The following is a 12,152-nucleotide window of genomic DNA, read 5'->3' on the forward strand; positions in this document are numbered from 1 at the left end:
AATTGAGGGGGCATAAAACTGACAGAATGGTATGTACAGGGTAATCTCATCTGGATTAAAGAGATCATATATATATATATACACACACACGATTACATATTTCAATTATGTATACCCCTCCAACAGTGATTACAGATGGGAAATGAGGTTGACAGAAAGGGCAGGACAGGATAAAGAATTTTCACTTCGTTTAGTTTTATGCTCTTTGTATTAATTGAATGTTTAACACACCCATTAGCTATATAATGATCATTTTTAATGAGTATTTTCTTTACAAATAGACTGATCATTCAGGTTAAAAAAATTTTTTTTACTGCAATCAATACCTCTCCTGCTGACAGACAGACAGTGAGTGGGGTAAGCTGGGGACACACACATGGGCAAGAACACACAGTGTCTATCAAATCCCACAGGTTCAGTCAAGGACATCTCAGCCCAGTAATGCCTAGATCTCCTCACAAATAATCACTGCTCCTAACATTTCTACTTTGTGTGAATCTGCAAAGCATTTGTGCACACAAGATGCTGTGCAGGACGTTTAGAAGATGAGCCCTTCACAGAAGAAAGGCTTGGGGACTGCAGATACTATGCTGTTATCAGTCACTAAATCATGTCCGACTCCTTCCAGTTCCATGGATTGTAGCCCACCAGGCTCCTCCGTCCACGGAAGAATACTGGCGTGGGTTGCTGTGCCCTTCTCCAGCGGACACTAAACATCCCTAAGAAATGGTGTGCCACATCTTTTCCTTGGTGTAGTCTGTAAGTATCCACAGCTGCCACTCAAATCTCAAAGGGGTCAGTGGCCTAAGCAAGGTTACAAAGCATTATATCACATATCCATGTTCCTTTTTGGAAGGAGTATTTCTAAAAGGAAACACAAGAAAGTAGTTAACAATGACTACCAAGAGGGATTCAGGAAATAGGAAGAGACCTTTCCCACTGTACATTCTTGTATTATTTGAATTTATTTTTACTATGATCCTGTATTACTTCTTCAGTTAAATTAGCCTAAAGAACTGCTTGGGGGAGAAGAGGGGACCCAGTAACAGCCTAGAAACTCAGCTGAATTCCTCTGGATTTGGATCATCACCCTGAGGATCCTACTTGGTATAAATCCTACCTACTTTCTCCAAATCACAAAGTGCTTGTTTCCAGGAGAGAAGCACAATTGCTATGGAGATTTTCCATTGCAGCATCACTTTATGAGCCTTGGTGGGGGGACAACGTGAGGGCTACATGGGTTTGAAGCCTGCTGCTGCTGCAGCTGCTCCTTCTCCAGAGTCCGAATTGAGCCATCTGGCTTGCGATTCCAGCTCTTCAATCAGTCAGGCCCACAGACACCCTTGGTTTCTTAAGGTGTGTAGCGAGAAGGCTGGGAAAATAAGGCGGGTGAACCCCACCAGAGGTAAGTGTGCAAAACAGAAACACATGGATGGCTCACTCGGTTCTCCCCTGTCAGCACAGCTGTGGGAATGATTTATAAGAGTCTGGGCCAAGTTCCCACTGCTGCAGACCAAGAGGACAGAGGAAGAGGCAGAGAGAAGTGAGTCGCACCTGCATGTTCCCTTTCGTCCTTCTTGGGACAGACGTTGTTTACTTGCAGGCTGCAGGTGGTGGTGGCTGGGCCTGTAAACACCACTGGGAGTTGGCTAGGCTCAATCAGGTCACTTGAGCAGGGGATTTGGGGCCACTGTTATGGCCTCCCAGCCAAAGCTTGTTTCCTGCCTAATTCCCTCCGGCCGACTCAGCCTGAAGCCTTACAGAGGAGATATGGCTCGATTTATAAACAAACACGTGGGATCAGCAGCATGATGGGCCTCACATTGGCATGCAAGCCTGGGTGAGTCTCAGAATGGCTTCACTGTGGTAAGATGACAATAATCCTGTCTGCATGCTTTAGCACTTGGCATTCTCCACCATACCTATCATCCATGCCCACTTTACAGACAAGACTGAAGGCTCAGGAAGCTACTTTTATATGCCTGTCTTCCCTCCACCTGTGTGGGGCACTGGCAGAGAACAGACAGCCAATATTAACTTGCTGAATGAAAGGAGCAATCATTAATGTCCACTGATGGATGAACGGATAAAAAAAGCTGTAGTACATATATAAAATGGAATATTACTCAGCCATAAAAAAGAACAAAATTATGCTATTTGCAGCAACAAGGATGGACCTAGAGACTGCCATAATGAGTGAAGTAAGTCAAAGATAAATATTATGCTATCACTTATATGAGGAATCTAAACAAAATGGTACAAATGAACTCATTTACAAAACAGAAACAGAGTCCCAGATGCAGAAAGCAAACTTGTGGTTACCAATGGGGAAAAGCAGGGGAAGGGATACATTGAGAGATTGGGACTGACATATATGCACTGCTGTATATAAACTAGATGACTAATAAGTACCTACTGTTCAGCACAGGGAACCCTACTCAATACTCCCTAGTAACCTATATCGGAAAAGAAACTAAAAAAGAGTGGATATGTGGATATATAAAACTGATCCACTTTACTGTATAGCCGAAACTAACCCAAATCACTGTAAATCAACTATATTCTGATAAAAATTAATTTTAAAAAAAGAAACAATTATTGACTGAATCAATCAAGAGAGGAAGGGTACACGTAGAAACACCTCCTTCTGGCTCATGAGAGCTAACATGTGTAAATCTTCCCAATGATGCCTTTAGTAACGTCACAATGAGAGCTTTGAATTGGTCATGGTGGGAATATTTTTATCACTATATTGGCAAATGCTAAAAATAAGGGCTTTACTTCTGTTTTTGTTTTCACAGAGCTAGTTTACCAACACACTGGGTACTACATAGTATAGGCAATTAAAACTGAGGCAATTAGTATAGACAATTAGGTTTTTCAAATCATCATCCCTTTTCCAAAAGGAAGCAAGGGTGGGAAGAGTATAAATAAATGATATTACTTCAATAGACATGTAAATCCTACTATATGCAAAGCACCAGGGTAGACTGGAGGAGGGAAACAGATACTGAGACAGAATTCATATTCTCAAGGGACACACATACTCAGGTATAAACTATAACTTGCACACGAGTCATCTGGGGATCCTGGTAAAATACAGGTTAAGATCCAGTAGGTCTGGGTGGGACTTGAGATACTGCATTTGAACAAGCTCCTAGGTGATGTTGATGATGCACCTCTGTGGGCCTCACCTAAGAAGCAAGGGTCTGGGAGGTGACCAAGTGCCCGTATGTACGGGCCAGTTAGCTATCTATTAGCACAGTCTATGCTATTGTGCTACCTCAATGTGCAACCCTCACAACATGACAGAGGTCTGTTTCCCTTACCCATATTTTACAAGTGACCGAGCTGGTCAACTGCTATTGGCTCAAAGCCAGGTTGTCTGGCTCACAGAATGAAGTTACTCTCTTTCCAACATGCCATCTAGATGGAACTTTTCACCTCATTTCCTGTCCTGAAGATTATCCTTGCTCCTCCCTTCTCTTCCTGCTCTTTTTCACTAGCTGCCCATTTCCCTTTTTACTGCTTATAAGCACTTCTACTGGAGAAGAGCAAAGAAGTGGGAATAAATGCTCAAACTCATCAATTTCGAGTGTATGAACCATTTCCTTTACGTCCTGTATTTTGGTGCTTTGACATCTGGGGCCTTGCCCCTGCCCCCAGGGTTAGCCAATTCCCTGAGACAGAACTCACCAGTGAGCACAGCATGCTGCTCCAATGGGGATCTAATTCTCTGGGCCACCACTCCCTTGCCTGTTCACCCCAGGGCCAGGTACCAGGCACCTAGTGACAGCCCCATGCCCCAGATCCCACTGAAACTATTAAAACTAGCCAATCCTAAGCTGCTTACCCCACCTTGCCTGTTCCTTCCCATAAAAACCATAATAAAGACTTGCCCATATTCCCTTCTCCCCCTCTGCCTCCTGAGTGACCCTTGGGCCCCCCACCAAACATGGCACTCCCCAACCTCTTGGGATCTTGAATACAGCCATCTTTCTAATGGCAGCTGTCTCCTACTCTGCTGGCTTCCTCATGCCCAAATAATAATAACACCTCAAGTTCCTCAGGAAAGAGTATGCTCAGTCCCAGTGAATTTGTGGGTTATTTTTATCATCATCATGAAGGATTATCATTCCCTTGTCCCTCCCAAGCTCAGCCTTTCTCAGAGCTGGCTTGTACACATTCTCTACGGACAGCTTCTCAAAGTCCCTGCCCAAGGCCAGCCCCACTTGTCCTCAACATTCCCTTCTTGGGGAGAGAGCCAGGTGCCCCTCGCACTGCAGGGCCTCTTACCTCGTTCCCCGGCAGGTGCTGAGTGTGACGCTGGACTGCTCCGCCTTCCTCACCGTCCCGTGGTAAAAGCAGTGATCCTAGCAAGGAGAGAGCGGCAGTCAGACCACAGGACACTACAAGTCAGCATGCTGGCATCCAGAGACAGTCAGGGACGACTGTACACCTACCGTAACCTCAGGTCTGCAAAGAGCTTTCCCAGCCACTGTTTTATTTGATCCTCATGATACTCCTGGGAGGAGGGACAGGGCGGATGCCATCATCCCCACTGAATCGATGAAGAAGCCAAGACTCAGAGGAGCAAAGGGATTTGCTGAAGGTCTCTCTGCTGGCTGGAGAAGCCAGGATTTCAGATCTCTTTCTATAACATGATGCTGGTCACAGGAAACACTGGCTTCCGAAAAGCTTGCCTCACCACTAGAGTCACCTCTGTGACCACCCCCCATGAGAGCTGAACTGTGTCCCCACCAAAATTCACGTCTACCCACTCTGCATTTCCAGTGCAGGGGGTACAGGTTTAATCCCTATCGGGGAACTAAGATCCCACAGGCCATGTGGTACAGACAAAAAAAACACTCCATATCTACTCAAAACCTCAGAATGTGATGTTACTTGGAACAGAGTCTTGATGTAATTAAATCAAGATGAGGCAATACTGGACTAGAATCCTTCTGAAAAGAGAAAAGGACACTGACACACACACCAAGAAGAAGGCCATTTGCAGGTAGAGGCAGAGATTAGAGAGATGAAACTAGAAGCCAGTGGGCACCAAGGACGGCCAGGAGCCACTAGAAGCTGAAAAAGGCTATGGAGGCTCCTTCCCTAGAGACTACGGGGAGAGCATGGCCTTGGTTTTGAACTTCTAGCCTTCAGTGATGTGAAAGAACACATTTCTAATTGTCCTAAACCTCCAAGATTACAGTACTTTGCTGCAGCGGCCCTAGGAAACTGATCTATCACCCATCTTCCCTGCTTCCCTTGAATCCCCTGCACACCTGGACCAGACCTGACTTTGCACCTGTGTCCATGGACACTTGCAGGCCTGCTGCTGTGCTCTCACCAGGGCATATGTCACAGCCATCTGGTCTTCCCAACCCAGCTGGATTCCTCCTGGCTACACACAATGTGCCAGGCCCGGGGCTAGGCCCTAAGATACCACAGTGAGTAGAGTCCAGACTTCACAGGACTTAGCATCTTGTGAGAGCCAGTCGTAGTTTAAAAGTCATACAGAAATACAAATCATAAAGAATGGCTTGAAATAAAGTTTGAGGTGTCAGCAGAATGTTTGATAAATAGGGTAGCCAGAGTATTTATGAGGCAAAGCAGGACTCTGCTGAGAGTGATAAAGCGCTAAACCAGACAGATGGACACAAACCAGGGCTGTCCTCAGCAGACCTATGGGTGATAACAAGGGACACATTCCTATAAACTTCGTCCCAAATAAGTCAAAAGAGATAAGTTGGAGCAAAGAGAAAAAAGGTAAAATCCCCAGAGCGCAGTCTGGTTCTAAGGTCTTAAAAAGGATGTAAACTATGTAGTTGCAGATACGGAAGCCTTATCTTTCCCCACCAGCATCCCGTGAGCAGGGCCAATCAGAAATGTCCGGCATCCGCCCACATAACAACAGTCTGACTGAGCCATCACCAGGACCACACTTGACTGCGGTTGTTCCCTGGTCCCCAGCAGGCAGGCCTGTGAACCAGGAGACAGCTAAGTAAGCCATTTGTCCACATTCTCCAGTTCCAGTACCGCCCAGCTCTAGGTGTGACTGCAGTGTAACATGCTTTAAATATATAAAGGGTCTTCACACACATCACCGCGTGACATAATAATGCCTGCCATTTACTGTTACTAACAACAAGAGCTAACATCTACCCAGCTACTGCTCCTGGATAAACAACTTACACAGATTTTTTTTTCCCTTTAATTTTGATCATAGTCTTATGAGGTAGATACCGTTATTCTCACTCTCAACTAAAGTTGGAGAGGTTTCAAGTCATTCACAGACCACAGTGCAAAGTGCAGATGCAAACCCTAGCAGCCTGATTTCAGGCTACACACTCGGCCTATCTTAGCAAAAGCAGACCCAGCAAAGTACATGGGCTTAATTTGTCAAAGCTCTATTATCGGAACCTTGGAGATCCAGTGGCTAAGACTCCATACTCCCAAGGCAGGGAGGCTGGGGCTCAATATCTGGTCAGGGAACTAGATCCCACGTGCTACAACTAAGAGCTTCCATGTTGCAACTAAGACCCAGCACAGTCAAATAAATATTAAAAATAAAAATAAAAAGCTCTATTATCTTTCAACACTGACTCAGACTGAGGTGTTAGTCTAAGCCTTGCTGCTGAGAGCAAGCAAAAAAACATGCTCCTTTTTCCCATCTTCTCTCAATTTCCTCATCTGTAAAATGTAGTGTTGGAAGAGATGCTTAAAAGTCAGTGATTCATCTTACCCTTCCATATCCCTGAGAGTCATATCTTAGCATATCCAATATTCAGATGAGGAAACTCAACGTTAATATGGCTGAAAGGGTTTTTCAGGTCACACAGCTGGTTAAAGCCAAGACTAAAACCCTGGCTTCAGACCCCAAACTCTGCAATTTGTTCTACTGGAACACACCATTCCCCCTGCGACCTGACCTAGATCAGGGCTGGAACCCACGGGCCTGGCAATGAGCAGGATCAGGTTCCCAGAACTCCCACTACCCCCAGCCAAGTTTTGTGAGAGAGTGTGGTCTACATCACTTGGGTCAGCTGAAGCGAAGTGGTTTATTCCATTCCCATTTCTCTTTGGGTCTTCAGCTCCCAAATAAGAATACTGACTAGGAAACCCCGGGGCTGGGTGGGGGCTTTGCAAGACCCCAGCAGGAGGGGGATGTACTGAACAAGAAAACAGAGTCACCCTACATTAGCTGGGATGCACACTGGTCAACGAGCCCTTTGGGAAGGAGGGGCTGTCTGGGAGGGAGGGGAAGTTCTCTCACTGCCCTCTGTTTGTCAAAGGCCCTCACAGCATCTCTGCCCAATCCTGAGAGCACAAAGAACAAGTACAGGAACACAACAGCCATGAAGTCATCGCATTCCTTCTCAGTCTCTCGGCCTGAGGGGGCCACCCAGAGGGGGCTTTCGTAGCAGGAAGCATGAGCTCATGGCAAACTCATGCACTGAGACCCATTCTTCGGCTCTGGGTACAGAAGTGCAAGAGCCCAACGCAGAGGAGGGTGCTTTGTGAGGTCATAATGGTGAGGGGCTTCCGGCGCTTGTCCATCCCCTCCCATCTCGCCGGAGACAGAGAACCGAAGTCTGAAGCGAGGAAGAAGTTTCAACCAGGGGCCATGAAAGGTGTGGAGCCACAGCTGGGGCCAGCTCCCCCAGAGATGAAAGGACACGGGCTACTTTGCTGCAGGCACTGGCCACTCCCTCCCCATCCAGGAAGGTCTCAGTGAAGAAGGCAGCACTGATCCTCACATCCAAAGATCCAACATAGCCCCGCAGTACCTACTTACTTCAGACCTCACAGACCCCACCGAAACATAACTGTCCTGTGTCCCTCTCCTCACTCAAGGGTGATCTGATCAACTCATCTGTGCTGTTAACAACTGACAGTGGCTGTCATTGTCTTCTAGGCTATTCTAAAGACTGGCAGGGCTATTTTAAGGACAGGGTCATGTGGGAATCTCGGGTTCCACAGGAAGCTGTTGGAGGGGCACTGAGGCACTGTGCTGCCTACCCGGCACACCTCCCAGGTCTGCACCCAGGAAAGCCCATGATGCCCGACCCCAGAGGCAAAGACACTGCTCCTCCTGCCTGCATCCATCTTCCCCTCTCCTTCACCCCTGCTCTTTGCCATAGAGTTTGAGAGTGCTAAGTTGCTTCAGTTGTACCCGACTCTTTGTGACCTTACGGACTGTAGCCTGCCAGGCTCCTCTATTCATGGGATTCTCCAGACAAGAACAGAGTCTGAGAACTAGAATTTCTCAACTTGGGCACCACTGACGTTTGAGACAGGATAACTGCTGTGGAGGGATGCCTGTGCACTGGAGAGTAACTGGCACATCCCTGGCCCCTACCCACCAGACAGTAGCAGCCACCTCCCAGTCATGACAATCCAAACTATCTCCATACATTGCCAAGCCTCCCATCCTTTGTTGGCTAAAATGGTCAAAGAAACAAATAGAACATTTTAGTTTACTTGCACCTGATTAAAATTGGTATAAATCATCATGAAGTATATTTTCCTTGCTTTATTATGTTAGTTACCAACATATTCAACAAAGGTTTTTAAGAAACAACTTAAGCCAAAATCACTCCTAATTGAGAACCACTACTCTAATCCAAGTTGGACACAACTGAGCAACTGAACTGAACTGAACTGAACTGACTCTAATCCTACAAATTCTAACAGGTCCCCTCTAGGAAAAGCTAGCAAATCATGAAATGTGTGTGATTCACGAACTTAAATGTCCACTGGTGACCAAATGGCATGATGAAGCAAACTAAAAGACTAAAACTGAAAGACCAGCTTTTAAATGACAAATTTTTGTGCAAGGGACTTCCCTGGTGGCCCAGTGGTTAAGAATTCAGCTTTCAATGCAGGGGCTGTGGGTTCGATCCCTGGTCCGGGACCTAAGATCCTACCTGTCGTTGTTGTTTAGTTGCTAAGTCATGTCCCACTCTTTTGCAAGCTCATGGACCGCAGCCCACCAGGTTCCTCTGTCCATGGGAATTCCCAGGCAAGAATACTGGTATGGGCTGCCATTTCCTCCTCCAGGGGATCTTTCCAGACCAGAGATCAAACCCTTGTCTCCTGCATTGCAGGTGGAATCTTTACTGCTGGGCCACCAGGGAAGCCTAAGATCCTGCATGACGGGTGGCAACTAAGCCCACACACCACAACTAGAGAGTCCGAACACTGCTAAGACCCAACGCAGCTAAAAATAAATGAATTAAAAATTTTTTTTCTTAAATTTCTGTACTAACAGCCAGACTCAAGTTTGAGGGAGAAAAATAGCCAATATGAAAATAGCAGCAAAATAAGAAAATCTTCACATCCTAAACTCACATTGACAAAGCAGATCACAAAACTTTACCCACCCATGTGAAAAAGCAACTAACACCTGACTGGGTGAAACAATCGCAAATCATTTCTTTTACTTAGATTTTTGTTAGGATGTGGGCAATACAGTGATTTGTATCCATTTTAATCAGATGCCATAAGCTTAAAATATGGTTTATTTCACCTTTTTAGCCAGCAAAGCATTATGAATCCATGAAACAACAAATTGATATGTTGTTTTTCCTGCTCATTCCCTGGATCTCAGTCAGGGAAAACAGTTCCTTCAGCGGAGGCATTGTCTTCACTGAGTTGCTCTCCTGGCTTCCTAGGGGTGGGGTTGTGACAGGGAAGCTGCCTGGGAGATATGTGTTGATCTGAACTTACCTCGGATTTCAGGGTAGTGGTTTGAGCGTCGCCACTTGGAGTATAACGCGTTTCTGTGTAGGCTGGAGCAAAAAGGTGCCTGAATAGAATAAAAAAAGACATTTGTCTCCTTAGAAAATAGACTTTACCCTCCTGGCAACAGTAGCCAGAGATCCTAACTGAACCTGGTAGAACCACCCCCAAGCATCTCCATGCAGAAGAAACAGGGCAGCATTACGGAAGGGCTTAAGGAATAAAAAGAAAAGCAGAATGAAGTTGGTTATGAATTTTGTGTTCACTGGGATCATCACTTAATTCAGCCACAACCAGATGCTGCTGAGCACCAAAGCAGTGATATTAGATCTTAATTTGTTCTGGGTCCTGGGAAGATCATGTGCAAACACACTCACAGAATTTCCTAGGGTCTGTGGACCCTACTGTATACCTTAATTGATTATTTTCCCAGCACATCCACTAACTTTTGGTATCAGCACACCAACCATTCTTTAAGGGAATCCCTCCTCCCTGTTGCAGGTTTTGTTAAGATTGACAATTGACAATCAAGGTATCCTACCTAGCCTTGGCCCATTGTGCAAGCCAAGCCAATGGAGTAATGCTGCAAGAACGTAACAGATAGGAGCTATTTATCTGCTCCTTTGTTCCTGCTGCAAGGATTCTGGAAGTTTCCTTTGCCCATCTTTTATGAGACTTAATGGTTCAGATTTCCTGAGCCCTGGTTCTGTGTGTTACCTTTTCAATATTTCTTTTTTTTTTTTCTTTCTAAAATTGGATGTTGGTTTCTCTCCTGTTACAGACCTCTAGAAGTTGAGGTTAAGAATCCTTCGCCCAAGGCAAGGTGACCCCGAATAAGGCTTTCAGAATTTCTCTGAAACTTAAAAGAGAAATAAAAATGCCAAATGGATTCTTCAACTAGTTCAGCCACATTAAAAGCAGAATGAATCTAAAGAAAATCGAGGTTAGGAAGCAAAATGGTTTTTAATGGAAGGCATCATTAAAAATTGGAGTCTAACAAAAAAGAATTAAGTGGATCTCTATCTTTTACTATGGAAAGATATTTAAAATGGAGTCAGATGAAAAATTTCAGGGAAGTATGTACTTTTTAAATCCCTTTAAATGGAAAAGTAATAGCAGTATACACTAGGGCAGGCATTGACAATAGCTGGGGAAGGACATGCCTGTCGGTAGTGGTAGTGATCTCAGGGGACTACAGAAGATGTTCACAATGTAAGCTGTATATTTCTGAAAAACTGGCTGATTAAAAAAAAAAATAATTATCACGTGTTTATTTTGAAAACGGAAAATCTAATTTGAAACTGCCTTTTAAAAAAAGAAAAAAATACAAGCTGGTGCCAGCGCAGAAAGCCAAAGGAATCCTCAGGGACCACCCTGGTTTTGTAAGAGGTGACATTTCCCACAAGACAGGGTCACTGAAGAGGGTTTCTAGGGTCACTCCAGAGTCACTTCCAGCTCTAAGTTCTGGGACTCCAGACTCTCAGATTCCCCTCCGCCCCCAGAGCACAGTCAGAAGGCAAATGCCACAAAGATCTTCTCCTGCATGATATCAAGCCCTTCAACATCCAGCCCTGAACAAGAAGAAAAGAAACCCAACAGGGAGATGTAAAAACAAAGCAAAGCAGAAAACCTAGTTTGTGTAGAGAAACTCCAACTTACATGGCAAGTTTGGGTTAGTACCTAAATTGCCAGATTCTTTCTTCCTCTTTCTCCTTAACATTTAACCAGCCAAGGATCTAAGGGAAGAGTCACTCATTTGTCTGAAGGAGATAAACTCTAAGCCCCAGGAGGACAGAGGCCAAGCTGTTTGCTCACCAGTATATACTGATGCTTAACATTTACTCAAAGGAAGGATGTGTTAACTACTGAATGAATGAATGAGTGAGTGAAGCAGGTAGTCACTGAGCATGCTAGGAGCTTAGGGCATGGTGTGGAATCTGAGAGACTAAGCTTCAGCCCCTGCTCTGACATTTACTGTCTCTATAGCCAGAAGGGAGTTACTTTACCTCTCTGAACCTGTTTCCTCTTCTGCAAAAACCCTTCCGCTCAACAGAGTTGTCATCAGAGTAAAATGACATAATGCATGAAAAGAACTTAAAATCAGGCCTGGCTCAGAGTGGAGCTCAGGAAACATTAGTGATTATCACAATTGCTTTCAACAGGGATTGTGATGGGAAGAACCAAGAAAAACTGGCGGAATTTACCTATTTCCTTCCAACTCCCCCCCAGCCATAAACTCCCCAGTATATCACTTGAAAGAGGCGAGAAAACAATGAGCTCATTCCTGCAGCCCATTTCTGTGGTCTACGTTACAGACTGCATAATGGATGGTCAGTCAGGAGCTCAGAATATAATGGTTCATCCTGGGTGCCAGATGTGAATGTTCCCACAAAGCGCACTCTTGG

The 12,152-nt window shown here is 45.2% G+C and overlaps 1 protein-coding gene across 1 annotated transcript in view; it reads right to left on the reverse strand.

The window, feature by feature from the left end:
* ADAM19 (ADAM metallopeptidase domain 19) overlaps positions 1–12,152 on the reverse strand; it is a 94,144-nt gene that overhangs the window by 43,687 nt on the left and 38,305 nt on the right. Inside the window, exons 4-5 of the mRNA XM_027970455.2 lie at positions 9,736–9,814; positions 4,297–4,373 (exon numbers count right to left, since the gene is read on the reverse strand). Coding sequence (XP_027826256.1) covers positions 4,297–4,373; positions 9,736–9,814 — 156 coding nt within the window. The remainder of the gene's footprint in view (positions 1–4,296; positions 4,374–9,735; positions 9,815–12,152) is intronic.

This window comes from Ovis aries, chromosome 5 (assembly GCF_016772045.2).
Source record: "Ovis aries strain OAR_USU_Benz2616 breed Rambouillet chromosome 5, ARS-UI_Ramb_v3.0, whole genome shotgun sequence".
Classification (NCBI taxonomy): Eukaryota; Metazoa; Chordata; class Mammalia; order Artiodactyla; family Bovidae; genus Ovis; species Ovis aries.